General features: G+C 45.2%; 3 protein-coding genes across 15 annotated transcripts; 1 reads left to right on the top strand and 2 right to left on the bottom strand.

The window, feature by feature from the left end:
* Window positions 1-25: 25 nt before the first annotated feature.
* On the bottom strand, window positions 26-2132 carry Nprl3 (GATOR complex protein Nprl3). The gene has a single exon (XM_018099903.3). It carries the CDS (start codon window positions 1990-1992, stop codon window positions 67-69), a length of 1926 nt encoding a protein of 641 aa, XP_017955392.1. The 5' UTR covers window positions 1993-2132; the 3' UTR covers window positions 26-66.
* A 50-nt stretch (window positions 2133-2182) lies between these two features.
* On the top strand, window positions 2183-21605 carry upSET (SET domain-containing protein upSET). Of its 13 annotated transcripts, XM_089260318.1 has the most exons (9): window positions 2226-2459; window positions 3279-3516; window positions 7729-10751; window positions 11577-12061; window positions 12134-12329; window positions 12397-14505; window positions 15973-19349; window positions 19404-19613; window positions 19678-21605. In XM_089260318.1, the coding sequence occupies exons 3-8, from the start codon at window positions 8515-8517 to the stop codon at window positions 19598-19600; spliced, it is 8601 nt and encodes a 2866-aa protein (XP_089116444.1). In that variant the 5' UTR covers window positions 2226-2459; window positions 3279-3516; window positions 7729-8514; the 3' UTR covers window positions 19601-19613; window positions 19678-21605. The 13 variants fall into 13 exon arrangements, with proteins under 13 accessions (XP_089116441.1, XP_089116440.1, XP_089116435.1 ...); XM_089260315.1 differs by having other exon boundaries at window positions 2183-2283; window positions 12397-19349; XM_089260314.1 differs by having other exon boundaries at window positions 2189-2283; window positions 3276-3516; window positions 12397-19349.
* A 931-nt stretch (window positions 21606-22536) lies between these two features.
* Window positions 22537-24760, bottom strand: CtsK1 (C1 family peptidase 26-29-p). The gene is made up of 3 exons (XM_018099912.3): window positions 24570-24760; window positions 23336-24319; window positions 22537-23280 (listed from the first exon to the last, which is right to left on the bottom strand). The coding sequence occupies exons 1-3, from the start codon at window positions 24616-24618 to the stop codon at window positions 22670-22672; spliced, it is 1644 nt and encodes a 547-aa protein (XP_017955401.1). The 5' UTR covers window positions 24619-24760; the 3' UTR covers window positions 22537-22669.
* Window positions 24761-24762: the final 2 nt, after the last annotated feature.

Raw genomic sequence — 24762 nt, forward strand, 5'->3', positions numbered from 1 at the left:
GAATTAAAAAAAATATTCCTATATTACATTCATAAAGCATTTGGAATGCCTGCTTTATTATAAATTCTATTTGTTGTTGTACATGGAGGCTATAGCCGGATCCTCTGTCTCGTAGAGGATCAGAACGTCGCGGAACTTGTCGAGCAGCTGCAGCAGCTGAGAGCGACGCAAATTCTCGAAATACATAATTTCTTCCAGGTGATGCTCGCTCTTGAAGTATCCCATCTGGTAGAGCTTGACCAGCAGCGACAGATCGTCCAGGTTCAGGGAGGCGGGTATACGACGTATAGCAGCGCGATCCGCATCGTTGAAGACCTGCAGCAGTTCCTTGAGTTTCTGCTCATCCTCCATGGAGTCGAGACTGTCACAGTTGTCCGTGCTCATGGAGGCCGTCATGCTGAAGTTCGACTTGTGGCTGGACGAGGGCTGAACCGCAATATTATCGGAGGCGACGGAGAAGTGATCGTCCGTCATATGGCGACGATGCGAATTCACGGGCATAGGCAGCGGCTGGCTGGACATGCTAAGCATGGAGCCACCGTGCATGGGATCCTCATCTGCAACGCGGCTCATCGTTTCGTCTTCGGTGTGATTGCTGTCCTGCTCCTCCTCGGTGAGATTGCCTGCGGCGACATGCGCACAGGAGGCGGAGTCCTCAAATTTGTCGTCCACGTCGCTGGGCATGAACTGGACGTAGGTGTGCAGCTGCATGAGCAGATGATGCTGCAGCATCCACAGCACCATCTGGGCAAGCATTCCCTGGCGTGCCGGCTGCTGCAGCGGCGTCGTCAGGTGCCCAATCGACGTGGGCAGCGAGAAGTCCGAAATGACCTCGAACAGAGACATACCCGCAAAGCGAGTGGAGAACTTCTCCACCAGGTGGGAGCGCGTGTGCAAGGGTGCATCCGGCGCGATCACATACACATTTGTCTCGCACAGCGGATAAATGATGGTGGCCTTGGCCCAGTAGACCAGGTGAGAGACCAGCTTATAGACATGCTCGATGCTAAGATCCGCATTGGAGGCCATGCTCTGCAGACTGATCAGCGGATTGTAGGCGTCCACCAGCTGCCATAGCATGCGTGCGCCCGTCGGCGGCACACAGTCGAGCAGCTCAGCAAAGTCCACCAGCAGCAGCATGCCATGATATGGCTTGAGGGCGCGCAAACAGCGATCGATTGTCTCCGGATCCACCATGCTGCCCTTCTTGTGTAACTGATGGGCCTTGGCCGGCAGGCAGAAGGTCAGTGTCAGATTCTGATTTAGTGTGGTGCTCAGCAGTCCGGTGGTGCAGAGATCATTGCAGATGGACCTCAGGGCCTGCGCCAGGGTGCAACGCTCCGCAATAAGCTCCAGCGTGCGCTCCAGCGGCTGCTGCTGCTGCTGCTGCTCGTCGTGGGTACGCGCCATCAGGGCAGTCTGCTCCGTCAGATAGCCGCTGCGCTGCTCCTCGAACTTCAGCGCCAGCCCCAGGCGCTTGCTCAGCTCGTGGTAGCACTTGACGATGGAGTAGCTAGCCTGGGCGTGCAGTGCGAACACAATGTTGATCAGCATCTGCTGCTTCTTGACCGCACCGGCTGCTGCTATGCTACTGCCGGCTGCCAGGGCTTGGCTGTTGCCCGCATTCACCTGAACTGTCGAAGCTGAGCTAATCAATGTGGGATGGCTAACGAAACGCACATCGTTCAGCTTCAGCTCGAACTTCTGGTTGCACAATTGCGGCTTGACGGCGAATAATGCAGATAGAACATCATCTGCGAAGCCCTGCAGTTGTCCTGCGCTCTGCTGATTCTGACTCTGCTGCGTAGGCGTCTGCAGCAAATCATCTGTGTGGGTGACGGCGAAGGGATTTCGTTTTTTGTTAACCAACTCCTCTCGGGGTTCTTCCAACTTGTGCGTTTGGCCGAGTGTGTGGTAGGGATACCGATACAGCAGGCGATCGCCTTTGCTGTCGAAGTAGGCAAGTATCACAGCCAGAGGATTTACTTCCATCGTGGCATTATTTATTTATTTAATCTCTCAATTACCAGCTGCTTTAAACAACAAGTTGGCAGTACCATAACAAAGAAATCCCTGCTTTCATGGCAGTGTTGCAAGTCGTTCAAATATTCATTCTGCAACACTGTTACTATATGTTTATTACAAATACGAGCTCTGTTAATTACCTAAAAGTGCCATTTGAGTAAAATGTATGGCTAACATAACCGTAAGTTAACATTCTTGCGTTTACACTAGAGCAAGAAGAAGAGTCGGAGTAACGCGGAGTGTGAAACGCGTTTAAAGGTGTTAAAACAACAAATAAATTGTTAAAAAATTGTTCTGTGCACTGTTTTCTAGTGCCACTTACGCAATGCACTAAAATGTAATGGTGAAACGCGTTAGTTTTAGCTTAAAATGTAGTTTTAAAATTTATCTTATTAGCGTGTTGGTAAAGATGAAAAACACATAGGACGTGAAAGGTAAAATGCGCATAAAACGTTAGAGCAAGCGAGATGCCATTAAAGTGTTGTAGCAGCGGTCTATATACATACTTACATTGTATATTTTTAAGCGTGCGCTTGTATGCGAGTACGAAACGAGGTACAAAATGTAAAGAGGAATTGTACAAATGTAGTTACAAATATTTTAGATCAAGTTATAGTTAATTTTTTTTTCATTGTGCATTTGACAGAAAAGTACAAAGAGTTAACATTTGAGTGTATTCGAACAACTTCTTAATAGCAGTAAACTTGCGCCGATTCGTTTCTCTAGTTGGCGGTTATGTTTGCTCTATAAAATCATATTGTATATCAATATTAAAATACTAAAAATTTTGTGTATAAGAGCCGCAATATCCGCGTATAGATTTTTATATATGTACGTAGGTACATATTTCAGTGGCGCCGTGTGTGTACATGCATGCATATATGTATGTATCGACGAACAGACAGAAAGACAAAATTAATGTACGTACAGCACTATAAAGTACACTGTGGAATGGCAGGCGCAGTAGTAATAGGCTAAAGAAAGACAAGGTAGAAGAAGCAGCAACGCGAACAAAATAAAATAGGCGATAATAGGTAGGATTTTTACTAGTTGGCATGCTTAATTCCGTATGTTAAAACGGCCACACTATATGTCGCTGTTATTATACAAGTGCGCGCGCAGCACAACACACTACAGTTATCTCACTCTGACATACGCTCAATACGTGTTTTGTGCGCATTTTCGTTGTTTCTTATGCCATACGTATTAATAATAAAATTGATTAATCAAAGTGTAAACGTTTTTTTAAGCAGGCAACAAACGTTAAAACAACGCCGCGTTCTAAAACAACAAAACCTGCAAGGCAAATTACAGTGTGTGCATTTAAATTTTGAGAAAATGTAAAAAGAAAAACAAAAAAAAAAAAACAAGCAAGTGAATGCAAAACAAAATTAAAATAATCAAGCAAAAGCAACAAATTAAAACAAAATCAGAGCTTGCCATTTAAACTAGTGTTGTGTACAATGAAGTGAAACTATATAATCATTCACGGTGAGTAAAACATTCTAAACATCAGCAATGCGCGCGTAAATTTTCGTTACTTTCGTATAGGAATGTCAGTTGGTTAATTCGTTTGTCAATTGTAAATTAAAGTACCTTCGGTCTATATGTGCTTAAAGTAAAGTCATGTATTCTTTACTAGTGCTTATGTTGTCAAATTAAATAAATAAATACAGTGCTATTGTCATATTCGGTTTTTTTTTTTTTCGCGCAGTGCGTCGCCATATTTAATTTCATATTTTTCCACCAATGTGAAAATATATTGTTCTCTGTCCCACTAACTTGTGTGGCATATAGCTTGCGCATTCGTTTGTTTTGCTTGCTATTTTCTTTTGTGCAACGTGAAGTTAGTTGTGCATAATTGAGCTCCACAGAGTTGCCAGCTATGCAAAGTAAAGTAAATAGTAACCTATGTATATACAATGTGAATAGGTGTTTTTAGTAGCATTAGTTCACTAAATATATGAAATAGAGTATTTCCTATATGGCTATATTTCGACTCCTAATTGTTATCAAGCAAATGTACTTATTAAGAAACATATGAACACAATCTTCAAGCACATTATATTTATTTCCACGCTGTATTGTTTTGACATGCGCATCAACAACGAAGCAGAATAAAATAATTTGGAACGTCTTATTTACAAAAATATTTCTTTTAAATATATGGTAGACGGATTTGCGATTTTCCGCCATTTTGAAATTGCCTTTCATACAAATTTTATATGCTAGAACAGTACCGCCGTTGCTTAGATTTTTTCTTTTCAATTTCCTTTGGTTTTCTCATTTTTGCTGTACACTCCAATCGTGTGTTATGTTTTCGTCAAATGATTTACTATCAATTCTCGCTGCTACACGCTTGTACTCCATTAAGTTGGCTGCAGTTGTTCACATTATTGGTATGTGTCTCATATGTTTGTCTCTTTTTCGCGCATAGTTCAATCTACACGCCGCCAGTGCTACTCTTTTCGCATACGTGATTTTTGCCTCGCCTGCTCTGTACGATTTTTCGCTACTTTCTGTGGTATGGGCAAAAATGAAAGCAAAAGTCGACGGACAAGTTTTTAATATGTATATTTGTATTCATTTGGCGCATACGAAACTTATATACACAAACCCCCCAGTTTAAACAATGCAATGGAAAACCAGAAAAATATTCGATATTTCAAGGGATGTCAGTATTTGCCGCAAATACACCCCCGCCAAAAATATATGCATGTGTTTAGTTGTATGTATGTATTAATACATATGCACCCAAATACACATGCATAGGTATTATAAGCGAAAGAGGATGTGCAAGAAGTTTCTAAATGTGTAACCTATTAGATTTCATACACATTTATATACATAAATATGAATAAGTAAATGTATATTTCATGAATATTTATATATTTCTTGTTAGTACTCAATATATTTTGCTTTACATTAATATCCTATACGTAGGCAATTAAACAGATGTGCAAATTGTACGAGGCTTATCCAATAGAACTATTCAAACATGCCCGCCCAGTGGGGCATGGGCATGGGCATACAAGCGTATAAAGTACGCGCGACAAATAAAAAAATAAGACGCAATTAGTTGACACTCGCAATACGGAGCCGAGTGGTGGCATCATGAACAACAAACCCATATGAAAAACACAAATACACATAGTATGTGCCATGCATAGTGTATGTGTGTGTGAGGCTGGGTGTGGGGCTGCTCATAATGTATTGATGTCTGCATAGTGGGAATGCAATGCAATGCAATGCCAAAATTAGCTAGTCTTATTGTTGTAGTCAAGTCACACGTAGTGATGCATTTATAACATTTATGAGTACGAGTACAAGTACAACTTGTTATCGATCGTTTGCTCCGATTAAATTCTCTCTCTTTTTAAATTGGGAAGCTTTGATTCGCTTTGCTGTGCTTATGACCTGACGCCGTGAGTGACAGTGCCCAACCTTTGATTTCCTAAACTGTGAGTTCTTTCTCTCTCTTTTCAACATTAGCAAGGTTTATAGAAAAGCACCGTGGTCATTCGCTGAGTTCGTATGCATGGGTACATGTGTGTGTGTGTGTGTGTGTGTTTGTATGGGATTGTGTCAATATGTTCTAATGTGCATTCAAACATGCTCTCTCGGAAGTTTGCTATTCACACACATGTACATACATATGTACATATACGCACACGAACAGCGACTTACGTGAGTGTAAATTGTTTATGGCGCGCATTTTAGAAGTTGGTTGGGGTAGGGTTAAAGCTTTTGCTAATAAATTTTTTCGCATTTACTCTTAAGTGACGTGTGTGCTCATTTGAGTGTACGCATGTGTTAGATGTGTTAGTGTGTTAGATATTGTAACTTAAATGCATGTACAACTTTTAAGTGTTGGCTTATTTTAAGATTTGCTGGCTCTTTTATACGATGTTTTATATACTTAAATACATATGTATTTACATAGTAAATCAGCACGAGTCTAAAAATTTTTTTTGCTGTTATCTTGTGGCTGTGCGCACTTTCTTGTTATTTGTCGCTGTTATTGGGAAACACAAGAAACGGAAATAATTCATGTGAGCACAACTGATTACACATATTTACATACATACATATGTATATGTAGGCCTTTAAAAAACACATACATATGTATGTGTAAACAAAAACAAAAATGAAAGATTGAAAGAATACTTGAATATTACATTACATTTAAGCATCTGCATACGCTTAAGAGTAGGCATTGCACCGTTACATAACTGACTAAATAAGCTGTTATACATTGTTAATTTGTGTTATACGTTTGGCAAAAACATTTGCATACATGCATATTTATAACACATATCATGGGGTTACATAAACACATTGACTGTGCAATTAGCATTTCGCAATGCTGGTGAATTTTGCGGTTTATTCTCTCTTTTTATTTATTTTTATGTCAATTGATGGCAAAGTAAAGGCATACACAAAACAACAACAGAATAAACACATGCATCATGCATTCAATTGAGCAGCGGTCGATGCAAATGTGTGTTGCCCTCGCTGCCTCTGTCTCAATTAGAAATGAAATTTCAATAGGCGCGCACTCAGTAACTGCGAGAGCCAAGTGCAACCTAGGAGACGAGACAACTAGCAATAGATACTGCAAACAGCAGCAGCAACAACAATGCAGCGGCAAATAAGACGATGTCGTCGACTGCCATGAATGCCGCGCCGGATGCCAAGGCAAAATTAGTGCATTCACTTTTTGCTTTGGCTTTGGCAACGGCCACAAGCAAAGCAAAACTAGAAGCAAGCAAATACATACACATGCACTTTTACAGTACGGTTTACATAAATGTGCATGTATAGTAGCTATGTGTGTAAATTGTAAATGCGAATAAGTGCAGAGAAACTGTAAAAAAAAAAAAAAAAATAAACTATAGATGAGAATCATGCTCATAGAAATGCCAAACAATGAGAAATAATCTAAATAAGATAATGCTGCTGGATGGATGTAAACAACAATCAAGCCATATAGTTTGGAAAAAACAAAAAGAAAACATAAATGAAATAAATATATAAAAGTAAAACAAATAAAAATGTTTGGAGTTCTAGAGGGAAGTTGAAACTGAAATTAAATCTCTTTCCATGTATTATAGAGTATTAATGCCTTAGTTTTAGAAGTGTCCGTAAATATGATTGACTGCCCTGAGTACTAGTTAAAATAACAGGTTTTATATACAGATGTACATATCAGAGCAAAAATGCACATTGATTCAAAGGGGCCAAAGGAAATGATGGTTTGGCTCCACTGTACTTGCGCACGCATACAAATGTAAACAATGCAGGTTCATAACGTATTTCTTTGGTCTGCTTTGACTGCTTTGGCAACTTGATGTTCGCGCTGTTTTCTGTGTGCTGGCTCTCTCTATTAACAAGTTTTGACGGGTTGGTTTCTTCTACTCGTACTGCAAGTGTAAGTGTAAACGACACACAAAAAGCAAACGAAAAAAATATACAAGAATTTGTGACGCGCATGCGTTTAGGTTTTCATTACATAAGCTACAAACTGGAATCTGGCAACACTGTGGCGATAAATCAGATACACTAATCGATAATCGGTTGCAGAATTTAAATTAGTTTCTGAATATTATTAACATTTGTTTATTTATATCTATGTTTTATAAAAAGAAATAATAATCTAATTTATAATTACAAATATTTATTTATTGTTTTATATCATTGCAGCAAATGGAACATACAACGAAGGATCGTTTAATGAGTTAAATTTAAAGCAGTTTCGTTGTGCTGGACAACAACAACTATAAGAAGAAGAAATAATAATAATAATAATAAAACAACGACACACACACACCCGATAACAAGAACAACGAGTGCTAAAATAGAACTTGCAAACCTACAGTTAACAGGAGGCGCACCAAAAAGGAAGCGTCGACTTGGTAGAAGTAGAGGCAAACGAAAGAGAGACAATACACGCACCGTTATGTTTGTGATGGCTAACAATGTAATGTGGCACAGTGTTGGAAATCGTTTATGCAATTTGAATGCGCGCCACCCACAATTAGCAGCCGCAAGCAGCGGTCAGGCAAACACCGCCGAAAAGAGCATTTCTGGTTATGCATTAGGCCCCCATAGGTTTGGGGGCACCATCACCAATAGAAGCAGCAGCAACTGCAGCATCAGCAGCAGCAGCTATAGGAACTGCAGTGCAACGCGACTAAAGTCACAAAATACAAAAATATTAAAGGAACAGCAGCAGCAACATCATCGGCGGCCGCAGCGGCAAAAGCTTTTAGTGAATAAGATGTCTAGTGAGGCAGTGTTGTGAAATGCCAAAAGTTAATACACAGCAGAAACCGCAGCAGCAAAAAGAGCAACAAAAACTTAGCACCAGTTAAAAGCAGCCTCCCCGCCCCATCTAACTTAGGTTTAAACTACTTCTATAAATATAGAAACAAAAAGAGATATTTATAAAATAAAATATTATTTTGTGAGCAATTGAATTTCGAAAAAATGCCCATGTCCACGCACGATACCGTCTTCGTGGAGCCTGTCGTCGGCAGCAGCGGCAGCAGCAGCGGCAACAACAGCAGCAGTAGTACCAGCAATAGTAGCGCCAGCACACGAATCGGGATCAGTGGGTCTCAGCAGCAGCATCCGCCACATATTGTAATTGATGGCAGCAGCTTGTCGACGCAGGCACAGCTGAAGCGGATTATGCAGCGACGAATGTCCATTCAGGCCCAGCCCGCCCAGAAGTACGCGGTGCGTACGACAACAGCGCAACAGCAACAGCAGCAACATTTGCCCCAACAGCAGCAGCAGCAGCAACATGAATTGCTCAATCCGCAGATCTACAAAATTGTCACGACCGATGGCAGCACCAGCAACGTCATCATCGACACCTCCGCTGCAACACCGCCGCATAACTCGAAGCTGTTGCTCAGTAATCTCACGGTGCTCTCCAAACAGGCGCCCGCCCTGTCCTCACAGTCGCAACACCAACAGCAGCAGCAGCAGCTCAGCTATGTGAATGCTAAGAATCTGCCGTATGTGACGGCAACGCCCACGCTCAAGCAGCAGCAACAGCAAAAGTTTGGCACAATTGGCGCCTACAAAGCTATGAATGCCAGCGCCAATGCCAAGCAGCTGCAGGGTTACGCACAGGCGACGCAGCAGGGTAGCGGCACGCCGGTCATGCAGAAGGTAACGCTGGGCTCACGGGTTGTGACGCGACTCCAGTCATATGTGGCGCCCCAGCAGCAACAGCAACAGCAGCAGCAGCAGCAGCCGCCGCAGATCATTGTACAGTCGGCGGCAGCGTCGCAGCAGAAATACGTTAGCAGGCCGGCGATAACGACAACGGCGGCGGCGCTGCTCAAGAAGGCCAATCAGAAAATAACTGTCAAAAGTGTTGGCAACATGTTACACCAGCAGCAGCATCAACAGCAACAGCAGCAACATCAGCAGCAGCAACAACAGCATCAGCAACAGTTAAAAGCAATCATCTCTTCACAGCAGGCAACACACAAGGCAGGCGTTAAAACCAAATTCGTCAAGCAGTACAGCAGCGCGTCCAGCGGCCTATCCATTGCTGCGGTGCCACAGCAGCAGCAACAGCAACAACAGCAGCAGCAGAATGCCTATGGCAAACAGCACCAACAGTTGACGCCCAATAAGCTGAGCAAACTGACTGCTAGCAGCAACACGAAATATGTATTGCAGCAGCAGCCACTGCAACAGTTAGCCGCCAACTTGCCACAAGGCACGCAGCTGCAGCAGAAGACCACAACGACGTCAGGGGGCGGCAGCGGCGGCTACATGTTGCAGCAGTCGACGGCAGGTGCCATCAAGTTTGTCAACTCACACGGCACCGTCATCCAGCAGCATACGCCCCAGAGCCAGGTCAAGCGCATTCACTACAACAGCAGCAGCAGCGACAGCAGCACCGATCACCACCAGCAGCAGCAGCAGCATCAATCCTCCTTGATCACAGACGATGTGATGATTGTGAATGGCACGCAGATGACAGATGAGCTCTCGGCGCGCATTCTGCAGAGCATGGCTCAAAAGTCCTTTAGCCAGCAGCAGCAGCGCTTTCAACAGCAGACAACACCAACATCAACACCAACACCAACACCAACATCAACATCAACAACAGCAGCGGCAGCAGCAGCAGCAGCAGCAGCAAATGCAAGCATGCCTCCGCCACAGCCAACGTTGACACCCACGCAAATTATATACGGAGGAAATAGCAGCAGCAGCAGCAGTAGCAATAGCAACAACAGCAGCAGCGGTAGCAATAGCAGCAACAACAACAGCAGCAACACTGCAACAGTAACGTCAAACAATCTGCTGTTGAGCCACTATCAAGCTGCAGCAGCCGCAGCAGCCGGCATGTCGCCCAGCTCGTCGTCAACAGCAACATTGACGCCAGCCTCATCGCCATCGCCCTCGCCAGCTACGTCATCGCCAGCATCTGGCTCGTATCTGACGGTGACTTCCTCCAGCGCGCCCTCGGTGAGCATCTCTTCGCATGGCTTTGCCAGCGGCAGTGCCGCAATGTCCTCCTACATGTCGGCGACGGCGGCGCGTCGTCAGTCGGTCAGTGCGCCCACCAGTCGAGCCACGTCGCTCGAGCGCAAGCAAATCCAGCAGCAGCAACAGCACCTGCTCCACGAGGCTGTGACAGCAGCAGCAGCAAACATGCGCAAACCGCCGCCCACTGTGGTCGAGTATTACAAGCACAGGTGAGTAATTGAGCTATTATAGTCAAAAGTAATGAACTTAAGTGAAATGAAAGTATAATAAAATAAATAAATATATAATAAGAAAATTAATCAAATACCTGGTTTTCAATCTGAGCGAGGAATAGAATTTAGAATATGATTTAAAAAAAAAGGAAACAAAAATTCAAAGACTTTGAGAAGAATGGGATTCTAAGGCTTCCACATAAAATGAATATGCAATAAATATAATGCAAAATTAATTAATGTAAAAATTACATCAGAAATTTGTAAAGATATGTATTTTTTATTATTATTTATATACCTACTTTTATTAGATTCTTTCCAGCATTCTCCTATTATTCTTAAACTTAATTTGCACTAGAATGTTGAATATAAGGTGATTACGATTATTTCTCGCAACACTGTGATAGAAATGAATAGGATTCTTCTATAATGCAATATATTATGAATGGGTATGGGAAAGAGAATTATATTTTAGCTATATACCAAACGAAAACTTCAATGATTCGCAGATTTGTCAGGAGTATTTGCTCACGATCTAGTTTGTTTTGCCTAGTGAGGCCACTTGACAGTTGCTTGAGCACTCAATTCAATTTCAATGGGGAAACGAAAAAAATGGTTGCCAAGTTCCTTTTTGTATACGGAAAAGTTGCCCTGATGCAGCTGTGTTGCCAACCTACTGGGCACAGATTCTCAGCTTCTATAGCTATCGATATCGAGAGCTCTGTTTAGTGACAGGTTTTGTTTCTACGTCGAGCCATTTCCTAACGAAAATTGTCAACGCGCACAACTAACGAAAAAATTAATTTCTGAAATTTATTGCAGCAGCAGCAGCTTAAGCAATTTAAACAGTGGCCTGCGCAGTAGCAACTCCAGCACGGGCTTAAATACAGCGATGTCAACGTCGGGCTCATCAGCGAGTCCACATTTGCACGTGGAGACAACGACGCTTTTGATGAAGCCTCAGCAGCAGCCGCAACAACAACAACAACAACAGCAACAGCAGCAACAACAGCTGAACGCAAACGAAGAGGAGCTGTACATAGAGGAAGTGCGTCCAGTGCCTGTGCACACACAAGACTTGCGTTTGCAGCAATTGCACGCCATAATGCAGGATCACACTTACGCCTCTCAGCAGCAGCAGCAGCAACAACAACAACAACAACAACAACAGCAGCAGTCGGCGATCGGTGGAGCTACAGCCGCGCAGCAACTGCAGCCACAGCAGTGGTCCCTTGGCGGCATTGGTGTCACTGTCAGCGGCTCCGCAACAACTCCAGGGGGCTTTAACAGTTTCTATGGACAACAGAGTAAGTTACTAACTTTATATAATATTATCAAAATATATATTAATATTTCGTTGTCTTCATTTACCCATCCAGTGGGCCGCCATGTGCCGCATGATGATGACGCGCACTCGGCTATAAGCGGGAGCTCACGTCTGGCCAGCGCCGATATTGATCCAGGCGAGGAGACGGAAACAGCGCCCGAGGCAGAAGCTGAGGATGATTCGGTTACCCGCTGCATCTGTGAGCTAACCCATGACGATGGGTACATGATCTGCTGCGACAAGTGCTCGTAAGTAGGCCAACTCTCTAGATTTTTGCGTTTACTAATCCAAAATATTGAATTGCACCATCAATAGCGCCTGGCAGCACGTGGACTGCATGGGCATCGATCGCCTCAACATACCCGAGGAGTATCAGTGCGAGCTGTGCCAGCCGCGCCCCGTGGACAAGGCCAGGGCACGTGCGCTGCAGCGCCAAAAGCGTCGAGAGCATATGCTGCTCGTGGCTACACAAGCGGCAAGTGGTGCGCCGCCTGCAACGGGAACTGCGGCAGCCGCTGTTGGCGCTTCAGCGGCAGCATCAGCAGCCAATTCAATGGGCGGAGCAGCAACAGCGACGGGATCCCTGCTGTACAACAGCCAAGAGCTGCCGCAACAACAGCAGCAGCAACAGCAGCAACAACAACATCAGCAGCAGCCACAACAACGGCTCGGAGCCGGCCCGAATGGTGGCTTCGGCCCAGCTGCTGGTGGCTTAACCAAGAAATCAAAGAAAACCAAAGATGGCGCAGCCGGCACGCTGAAGAAGAGCAAGAAGAGCGGCGACAAGCTGAATGCCAGTGGCGGGTCAACCGGCGGCACAGGAAGCTCCAAGTCGACAAAGAAGAGCAGCAAGCGCAAGAGCAAATCCGGCGGCGATGGCGCAGGTGGCAGCAGCCCAGCCTTGACTGCTGCCGAGAAGCATGCTGCCAACTTGCGTCAGTGGATTGAGCACTATGAGTACGCCGTAACGAATCATTATTCGCCCGAGTTGCGTGCCCGTCTGCATGCCATACAGAAGCAGCCCAGCCTCCTGCAAAGCATACAGAATACAGAGAATAAGGCGCTGCGTCTGATTGCTGGCGGCTGTGCCTCGGAGCTGGACAAGCGCGCCCAGCTGATACCGTATGCGGGTGCCAAGGTGTTGATCAGCAGCGTGGATCTGGCGCCGCATGCGCCCATCCATGAGCTGCGTGGCAAGTACATGCTGACCACGCAGTTTCGCACGCAGAATCCCACCGTGAACATGAATACGCCGCCGCCGAGCAACTATCTGAACAGCTTCAAGGTGCACAAGACGCCCGGACAGTTTGTGTTCTTCTACCAGCTTCCCGGCGTGGAGACGCCCATGCAAACGCATCAGCAGCAGGCGAACCATCAGCCGCTGCCCGCCTACCTCAAGGGACCCGAGGTGTGCGTCGATACGCGAACCTATGGCAACGACGCCCGCTTCGTGCGTCGCTCGTGCCGGCCCAATGCCGAGCTGCAGCACTACTTCGAGAAGGGTACGCTGCATCTGTATATTGTGGCGCTGACGCACATTCGAGCCCAGACGGAGATCACGGTGCGGCACGAGCCGCACGACCTGGCAGCTGTGGAGCAGAAGAAGTCCCACTCGGCGGTCATACAGCCGACGAGCACACGGTGCGCCTGTGATCTGGGCAGCGATTGCCTGTTCGCCCTACCGCTGGCTGTGCAACAGCAGCTGCAGGCACCGCCCGCTCAGCCGCGCAGCAGTCATCGCAACAAGGCCGCCGCTGCAGCGGCAGCAGCAGCAACGGCTGCCAATAGCGCCGCAGCAATACAGCTGACCATGGGTCTGGGCAGCACAGTGGCAGCGGCAACGGCACGCAATCGCTCCACCTCCTCCAGTGGCGAGAGCAGCAGCCACATGGGCCTCAACAGTCCGCAGCTGAGCCAGTTGAACTTGGGCTTTAAGCCCAGTCCGGCTGCCACGATGAGCACGATGGGCAACGGCGTGACGGCGGCGGCAACAGCTGCGGCAATGCTCTGTAATAGCAACAGTAACAGCGGCAACAGCAACAACTCGTGCTCCGTTTCCATGTCCAGTGTGCTGCATGACTCGGGCATTTGTACATCGTCCTCGTCGCCATCGGTGTCCATTCCATCGCCTACGCCCACGCAATTGCAGTCGCCCACGTTGCAGCAGCAACCGGCGCAGCAACAGACATCGCTTCTGCAGCGCAGTCCAACACAGCAGCAACAGCAGATACTCGCTGCATTGCCAACACCCATGTTGCTGTCGCCACAGCTGCTGCAGAAGCCGACACAGCAGCAGCAACCATCACTGTTGCAACACCAGCAGCAGCAACAACAACAACAGGAGCCGCTGGCGGTAATTGCAGCTGCAGCAGCGGCACAGCGACCGATGACTACTTTCTATTTGCAGCCGCAGTCTCCGCACCAGTCACAACAGCAAATCAATGTGCAGCGACAAGAACAGCAGCAGCAGCAACAACAACAACAGCAGCAGCAGCAGCAGCAGCAACAACAACAGCAGCAGCAGCAGCAATACGCACAGCAACAGCAACAGTTGGCTGATGAGGCACGCATGGCGGTTAGCGCATTACAAACTTTACATGCCACACCCACGGCGCACATGGCTACGCCCATAAAAATTACAACAACTCAGCCACTTAACCAACAGCAGCAGCAGCAACAGCAACATCAACAACTACAGCAATTCCAATTGCAACAGTCACAGCAACAACAGCAACATCAACAGCCATCACCCCAGCAGCAAGCACAGATTTATCAGACAGCAGTGTCGCCCACCAAAACGCCTTCAAAAGCGAACTCACAGCTCAACAACAACTGCAGCAGCAGCAACAATAATAATAATAACAATAACAACAATAGTATCAATTTAACTCCAACAACACGCAAAACGCCTGCAAAAGCAGCAGCAGCAACAACAACACCAACAGTTAATAGCTCCGCCGCACGCGAGGCCAAGGAGGAGGAATCGTCGACAGTCGCAACAGCTGCAAGCACGCCGGCAACATCAACGCCCGCTGCCAAAAAGGACAAGCCAAAATCTCGCGAGGAACGCAAGTTGGAAGCCATTCTGCGTGCCATCGACAAAATGGAGAAGCAGGAGGCGCGCGGCAAGAAGGCTAGCGCCGGTGCAGCGGCGGGTGCAGAGAGTCGCCAAGTGGGTGGGAAGCAGCGCATGAGCAATTCGCCAGCATCGCCGCGCAAACGCAATGCCAGCAGCAATTCCATGAGTGAGTCGGCCGACGGCAGCTCTCTGAATTTGGGCACGCCCACCAGCACCAACAACAACAACAACAATAATAGCAGCAAGGGTGGCGCAGCAAGGCGCAACAAAAAGAAGCGCAAAGTGAGTCGCAGCTACAACAACCACAATAATAACAACAGCAAGCGCAGAAAGAGTCTAAGTGAATCGGATGGTGAATCGCATAACGAATCGGAGCTGGCTTCACCGGCTCTACAGAATCAAAATCTGAATCTGAGTCAGCATCAGAATATAATGCAGCACAACAACAACAACAGCGCGCAACAGCAGCAGCAGCAGCAGCAGCAACAACAACAACAATCGACAGATCAGGCTGCGGGCTTGCTACTGGCATTGGCGCATAACAACTGTGAGCCCTTCAAGCCGCCAGCATCAACGTCTGCGGTGAGCAGCGCCTGTTTGCTAATTGAGGCAGCAATGGGTCCGTTGGAGCAGCAGCCAGAGCAACAGCAATCGCTGCAATCGCCATCCGTTGGGGAGTTCAAGTATCCGCCCAGTGGCGCCAAGACAAAGAAGTCGCTCATGTCCAGCTGGTTTCAGTCGGAGCAATGCGAGCAACAATCTGGACTGGACAGTCTAGTCCAAGCAGCCATGAGCGAAATAAATGGCTCAAGGGAGCAGCTGCAACAGCAACAGCAACAGCAGCAACAGCAGCAGCAACAACAGCAACAGGTGCAGCAAATTCCGGCACAGCAGCCGCAGCAACTGCAAATCGATGCTCCAGCGCTGCTCAAAGTGGAACAGTTCATACATCAAGTGGAGGCCACTGAGCGCTCGCAGATGCCTTCCGTGCAGAACAATTCGTCGGTGAAGAAGCGTTGGCTGCGCCAGGCCATTAGCGAAGAAACAACCGATGAGAATCAGCCCCAGGCAACGGTGACGCCTACGCCCAGCATATCGCCGTTGCAACAGCAACAACAACAACAACAACAACAGCAGCAGCAGCAGACGCCGCCTTTGCTCTCGAATGGCTTCAGCACGCCGTTGAAGAAGCGTCGTCTGGTGGTCGTCAGCAATGGTGGATTGGAGGCGACGGCGGTCGAGGAGCCGCACATCGATGTCATTGGCAGCGCCGGTGAGGAGGAGCACAAAGTGGAGCAATTGGAGCAGGCACAGACGGAAGTGCTGAAAGTCGAGACGCATCAGCACTTTGAACAGGATGACGATGTGGACATTTTGCGGTCGCCCAGTCCCGGCGCACAGCAAATCGTTGCTGAGGACAATCTGGTCAAGATTGAGCCGGAAGACACCAGTGCCGCCGCGGAGGATGTTAAGATCGATGTGGAGCGTGAGGAGAGTCAAGCGTGTGACAAGTTTGAAGAGTTGATCAATGTTAAGCGCGAGCAGGAGGAACAGCAGCAACAACAACAGCAACAGCAGCAACTGCAGCAAGAGCAACAACAGCCAGCCATCGCCAAGGTGGAGCCTTTGGCAGGAGAGAAGCAGCAGGTGACTAAAGTGGAGCCCAAGGCTGAGATTAAGCCGGAGCCATCAGCTAAAGTGGAGCCACTGCCCGAGCCCAAGCCAGGTGAATCATTGCTGCGCACAGCAGCAATGACTGCTATGCCGGCCAATGCTGCAACAGCAACAGCAGCAATTGAAACGGCGACTGTGGCTGAGACCAAGGCGACTGCCAAACCGCGCGCAGCAGCTGTGAAGGACGAGGATGAACCGCTTAAAAAGAAGCCCAAGTTGGAATCAAACTCAACAGCAGCAACAACAACAGCCGTAGCAGCATCAGCTGCAATGCCAGCAGCAGTAACAGCAGCAACCACAACATCTGCAACAGTTGCTGATGTAGCAACGTCAACCCCAACGGCGGCGACAACAACAACTGCAACAGCAATAGCTACGCCTTCAGCCAGCAGCAAAAACCTAACCGAGCTGGACATACAGGAGCGTCTCTTATCCTTCCATGCTGAGAACATCTCCTATTTGCAGTCGCGCAACAAAAAGGCAACTAGCAGCTGTTCCGGCAAGAGCAACAACAACAACAACAGCAGCACCAGCAATAATATTGCAGCCGGCGTTGACTTGCCCACCAAAAAGTCCAGCAAGGTGAAGAACGAGAAGCGCGAGCGCGACAAGCAGATCAAGAAGTCGAAAAAGGACAAGAAGAAGTCAAAGGAGAAGGACAAACTGAAGGCGGCAGCTATCGCAGCAGCCTTGGCCGTTGCTGCGCCTGAGGCCAAAAAGAAGCAGCCCAAAGAGACGAAGCAGCAATTCCAATTGCCAGCTGCTGTAGCAGCAACAACTCCCACACCTGCAACTCTCACACCTGTGACAGCGGCAGCAATAACAGCAACAACGAACGGCAAGACCAAACACAATAGCAACATGGTCGAACAACAGCAGCAGCAGCAGCAGCAGCAGCAATCGGCGCTACGACGTCGCACCATGTCAATGTGTGTTACGGCAGGCACGCCTACAACGCCCACTGTGCCAACAACTCCAGTACTAGGGGCCACAAAGAAGCGTCAGACCAACTTTGAGCAGGAGCTGACGAAGCCCAACAGCCAAATACTCAGCAGCAGTCTATTGCTTAATACCAGCAAAACACCGCAGCAGCATCAGCAAACGGCAGCAGCATCAGTAGCTGCGGCAATTGTTGCGCCAACAACAGCTCAGCAGCAGCATCGCAAGGAGAACAATCATCATCATCATCACCATCATCACCACCATCAGCCGCAGCAGCAGCAACAGCAGGAGGCAACCGGTTCTATAAGCTTGGCAGCCGCCATAGCCAGCGGCAAATTGACGCCGATCAGTCGACGGCGCGAATCTATGTGCGGCAGCAGGCAGCAAGCGCTCATTGCGGCCGCTATGAAAAAGGATAAGAAGGAAAAGAAGAAGAGCAAGAAAAAGGATCGTGAGAAGAAGCAAAAGGAGAAGGAGAAAGGCAAGCAAAAGGACAAAGACAAGGACAAGGACAAGGAGACAACAAAGGCTAAGGCCAATAATCAACAGAAGCAACAGCAGACTACTACAACAACTGCGAATGCAATGCCCAACAAGGCAGCATTAGCTAAGCCAGCCTTAACAAAGCCAGTCACAGCCACGCCCACGCCCCCTGTTCATTCAGTGCCCATATCAGCTGCTCCGATACCCGTACTAATCACGCAACCAACATTGTCAACGCCACCAACAGCAATGCCAACAGCAGCGATGTCTGTGCCACCTGTCGGTGCCCCCCTGCCGCAGCTGCCCTTCTACAACACCATCTATGGCAAATTGCAGGAGCCGCCTGTGATGCCGGCCATTGCATCGTTGGTGTCTTCGCCGCTGGCCAAAATGAGCAGCAGCAGCATCCCTAGTTTGGCCGAGTACTTGGAGGCAACCAAATCGAAGGCGGCGGCCGCAGCCGCAGCTGCAGCGACGGCCCAAACAGTCGTGGCTGTTCCACCTGCAAACTCAGCCGCAACAGCAACAATTGCCATGACAGCTAACAATGGGCTGGCAACAGCCCTGGAGAGCATGCCGCCGCCATCGACAACGCCGCTCAAGCTCTACACACGCACTGCCAGCCATGATCCTCGGTTAAATCCCATGCTGACCGTACCGGAGCCAGCGCCGATGCCGAAACGCAAGCTTTCGATTAGCGAATACCGCATGCGGCATCGGCCCTCGGTCGACACTGCGCCCACAACTCCGACAACGCCCACAACACCAACGGAGCGCTGCTTCGCCAAGCCGCAGACCATTAACAAATGCTCGCTGCAGTCGCCAGAACGCTACCAGGCAATGCGTGATCGACGCAATTCCATCAGCGTCCACCAGAATCAGAACAACAACAGCAGCAGCAGCGGCGCCGACAAGAATCATCTCTACCAGCAACAGTTGCCGCATCAGCAACAGCAACAGCAATCCCCCTCGGCGCTCAAAGGCAACGCGAAGAACTCTGTGATGAATTCAGCAGCGGCGACGCTGAGCACGGTCAACAGCATCCTGAGCACTGCTCACAAGCTGCACATGTTCGATGACAAGCCCAAGGGTAAGCTTTGAAGCTTAGCCTGAAGTCCATTTACTAATAGTTTTTGTTTAGCAGGAGGCCACTTCAATGCGGCACCCACGTTGCTGGAGCAACAGCAGGAGAAGATGAGCGAACGCTCGCGTTGTCTGCAGCGCACGATTTCCTGTGATTCGCGTGTCATTGAGCGCCTGGGCGCCGGTGCAACAGCTGGTGGCAACGCCAGTCTAGTGGACAAGGTGACTGGAGCGAGTGCCAGGCGTGATGCAACATAGAGGCTATGAACAGGTGAGTCGAGAGTTTCGATTAAAGATAAGACATTTTATTCATATTCGAATTTATTTCACGACAGGCATTAAATCAAAATCATAAAAGCAGCGGATCCTTCGGATAAACCGAAAATCTGACCTCAACTCGAATTAGCAATCAAAATCTGGATATTGAAAACAATCGCTGGCGTACCAATGATATATATTTATATATAGATATATACATATATGTATATATATGTAAATCATATATATGGTACGCGGCGCTCCTTATTTAAACAAATGTACAGCAAATCCGGACATAGATAGACAAAAGCAGTCACAGAGAAATTGAAACCTTATTATTTGTGTTGTAAACGGTATAACTCGCTATAATTAATACTACTTAAATATAAATATATATATATAAATAAATTATTTATATATATATTTATTTATATAAATATGTAATTGTTTTGAGTTTAAGAGAAGAAACGATGACAAGAATATAGTGAAGAGCCTTCTGCTAACGTAATTAGCAGTTCAACTGGTCGCGTTTTCTCGCAACAATCGATCAACTTATCTAATTCTACTCCATAAATATGTATCTTTATAATGTAGTATATATATAAATACTATATGTAGCGCTATAGACGTATATAATGCTTAGACATACAAAAGAATCACACACAAACAAACTACAACTAATTGAAAAGTTTATCAAGCTGTAAGCATTAGATTTCCTTTTGTTTTTAAAATAATTAAATGCATAATGTATTAATATTACTTTATACTTTAGCACTTTTAGTTGCGTAGACCTTCAAGAATTTTTACATTTATTTAAACTTATTGAAATATGCAAACAAAAACAAAAGCAAAGGCAACAACCGTGTACACAAAATATGATTATTGTTTTCTCTTACATTTTTTTTCATAGTCGTAATTAAAAGATTATATGAGAATAATAACACATTTAATAAAGAAAAGAAAGAATTGATAACAATATAACCAGGCTTAAAACGCAAGCAATACTATAAACCAAAATAAATGGAACTAAACTGTAAATAGGAATATTGCCAGAGTAAAGAGCGAATCGCATATTGTTAAATAACTGTATATAGAATCCAGATTAAATAAAATTAATCCGTTTCACCTCGAAACAACAATGCTAATGTAGTACGTAAGCTAAAAATTGAAAAAAGAGTACAAAAGGCGAGTTAATTGAACGTAATTAAATTTAAGCAATGCCTATAAAACCACAAATTTAAAATTTATATATATTGTACATAAAGAAGGGCCGTCGCGTATAAGATCAACATAAAACTTGAAATTCTATCCTCTTTAACAATAAATTTCAATATTTTTGTTGTAAAGAAAAACTTTTTCCGCTTAATTTCTTTCCTTAAACGCCCTGTGAATATGTATTTCTTTTAAATTATTAAGAAATTTTGAAAACCAAAATTATACCTTTATAATTTTATCATTTTACATTTAACATATAAATCGTTTATGTTCAAAGAATTTTAACTAAAATTAATTGACGAACAGAAATTCTAGAGTATATGCTGTTAAATATGGTTCAAATATTCAGTTATGTTTCGGAGATGGATCAGGCTTGGGTCTTATCCAAGAACTCTATGACCTGTGCTATCTCCATGAACATAATTTTGATCAGAATTGATTTTAGGTGTTTTTGTCATAAAATTGAGATATTCTTTACTTAGATTATATTCCTCAAAAAGTTTTATTACCTTAAAAACTTATACGCCTGACTTTCGACAAGTATTGCCGTATCAGTTTCCTCATCGTTTATATAATATTCTTTTGATCCAACCAATATAAACTAATTTTTAGTTCGAAAGCAGTCTTGAAACAATAAAGATTATTTTGTACAAGAATTTATTCTAATATATTTAAATTCTCTCGTTAACATTTAAAATCGGTCGGAGTATTGAAGTAGGAGCATAGAAATTAGATATTAACTTTTTAAGAATATGTTGTTTTTATGGGTTTATCTGTATATATATATATATATATATATATATATATATATATATATATATATATATATATACATGAAAAAACAGATTTTTTTGTAATGAAGAAAGTGTAAAATACAAAATGCAAATTTAAGAAGCCGATTTTATATATAAAAATATATTGTTAATTTATTTAAGATCTGTATAATACTACACAAAATACATTTAGACATAAAATACATTTACAAACGAAAATTTCGTAATGAAAATTGAAAAGAGAAAAAAACAGCAAAAAAATAAAAATAAAAAATGAGAAAAAATAAAACCAAACAAAAGAAAACAAAATTAGTTTGATAGCATTACAAACAGCAATTGCGTATAAATTATTTGAAGGAAATTCAATATAATCATTTTTACTGTAAATTAAGTATTTTGCATAAATTTTAAGTGCGAATTTTGAATAATAAGAGTAGAGTTTTTAGCCTTAACATTTGGTTTAACTGATGTACATTAAATATGTTAATTATTTACTAAAAGAAAACAGAAAAAATGGGCGAATCTTAATAACACTTCCGTCTGTAAAATAAATTAAAACAAATTGGATTCGTTAGATTCTTTACCACAGTAAAAAGAAAAACGAAAAACAAATAAAACGAAATAAAATTAAAAATATTTAATGTGTTTTCCTGCTTGATATGGGAATTTTCTTTAAGGGAATGTTTGTCATATTAATTATGATTAGCAAATGGCAATTGGCCAATCTCTTATTTCCATAAGGCAATAATTGATATTAGCTCATCCGAGAATAGCAACAGATGCGATAAAGTGAGCAAAGTGCAGTGCCTAGCTGGTCATTGTCATGTAAAACTTATCGCCAGTGTGTAGTTAGGGTCAGAACGAATGGCATAGAGATATAGCTGTGGAATTGTAGAGCTTTTATAGAACTATATGCTTTAGTTTGAGATAAGAGGCCAAAGACTGGGATTACGAAAAGAGTATTGACATATGCTTTATTGCTTGTTCCTTTTAAAGCCCGCGGGGCGTGACAATATAGAATATATAAAAAATTAAATCGTACAATATATGCAAGAGTGACTACATATATATATTTGAGAGTTTACATTTCGACATAGGTGGGCATGGTCATGACGCCGCAGTTGTTTTTGCGCGCAGACATCAAAATGTAGCCATCGTTGCCCCAGTAAGTGGACCATGAGTTCTTCACCAGCCAGTAATCCTCGCCGTTGATGGTACCATAGCCAACGGCCAATACGGCATGATCGAGGCCATCCACATCGTTCTTGCACTCCGGTTCGTAGTAGACGCCATTCGAGTAGAAGCTAAAGGTCTTGGGCGAGGCGTCAATGGCCACTGACAATGGGCCGTGTTTAAGCATTGCCAATTTGAAGGCATTAGGATCGTTACTAGTGACATTGACAAAGCCCTTGATCGGAGCGACAAGCGTCACGTTATTCACGTGGCAGTAACCGTCCTGACCCAAATAGGGACCATATTCCTCCTCTGTGGGCACGCCGCCGACTTGCATCATCCATTGGTAGACGCGGAAGTCCTCGCCACCATCACAGCCATTGTTGCCGTAGCCCCAGGAGCAGTCGATCAACGCCTGCTGCGAGAGACGAACCAAATTACCACCGTTCTTGAGGAAGAACGCGCCTTCCAGATGACCCACGGTTCCAAAAGACCAGCACGAGCCGCACACCGATTGATCTGTGAACCAAGAAGATATTGTCATAGAAATTAACGCTATGTTAGAGGCACTCACCCTTCACGGGACTGACAGCCCCAAAGAGACGCCAATCGTATTGCGAGGGTATTTCATCCTTGAACTTTTCCACATCATAGGGAAAAGGTTTGCCCGAGTTGTAGCCGCCAGATGACTTGTAGCCACGACGTGCCTTCATCTCCTCTTCCGTCTTATCGGCCAGGTGATTGACGGCCAGTTTGTAGGTGAGCTTGGCACGATTCTTGGAATGGATGTATCGCAAGTTCTGTCGGAAAATATTCTTCCGATGCTCATGCTCCTTCTCGGTACTGTAGTCGATGGCATGCTTGCGCTTGAAGTGATGGAAAGCCTTTTCCACATGCTCATCGCTGCCGGAGATGAACTCATGCATCGGATTGAAGGTGGCAAAGTGACCCGGGCCGGGGAAGCCAGTGCAGGTAAGGCTCTCATCAATCTCAAACACTTCATTGGGTATATCGTCGTGCTCATAGCTATCATAGTCCAAATAATAATGATCATAATGGGAACCCAAGAGGGTATTGTAGCCGCGCATCTCGTAACGCACTGGAATGGGCATTCGACTACTCGGATAATGCGGCGACTTCTTGTAGCGCACCCACAGTGTGTAAACATTTTTCTTCTGGCCAATTGTCTGCTCCAAGCGGAACTTGTCGCACGTATAGCCGAGGAAAGATTCAGTGCCAATCAGAGTAAATGGCTTCGCGTCGGGCAATATACTTTGGATTTCCACTACCTGGTCGGCGGTTCCATTAACCTGAAGGCAGCTCAGTTTATTTAGTTCCTCCTTTGTGGAAATGGGCGCCAGTTTCAGTGCGGTGCCATATTGACCCTCGCCGGCCAGTTGATAAGTCTTTACCATGCCGCCATAGTAATCAATGCGAGAGCGTTTCGTGTTCTTGTCATACCAGGCGTAAAAGGGTTCTGCTATCTCAGCATAGGGTATATAGAGAGTGCCTTTCACTATGTAATTAGGATCCCAACGAGGCGGCTTTGTGGCTTGAGCTGAAAATATGTATGGAAAAAAATAACAAACGGCATTTTAGCAAACTATAGCGGTACCTGCAGCCATTGCTACACATACACACACATGAAATTGAGCTCACGCCACGCTTTTGTTACACACGTACATATATAACACACGCACTAACCCACACACCTAAAACACAAATATCAAGTGAAAAAGCCGCATAGATGATTTAAATTCAATCTTCGTTTGCTGCTTTTACACTTTGAGTTTATGAGTGTTACTTACCTGCCAGTGCAAAGCACGCCAGCAATGCTAAAGTTAACCACGAACGCATTTTGTTTTAATTTTTCACTGTCTATTCAATCTATTATTTCGCCTGCAGTCTACCTAAAATTAAATTGCACTTGCGTTAAAAGACAAACACCTATTGAACTGCTGCTATGGCGCATCAAACGACGAAAGCTAGCATGAGCAAAGA

Source organism: Drosophila navojoa, chromosome 4 (genome assembly GCF_054131105.1).
Source record: "Drosophila navojoa isolate 15081-1374.11 chromosome 4, UAZ_NAV_1.0, whole genome shotgun sequence".
Taxonomy (NCBI): domain Eukaryota; kingdom Metazoa; phylum Arthropoda; class Insecta; order Diptera; family Drosophilidae; genus Drosophila; species Drosophila navojoa.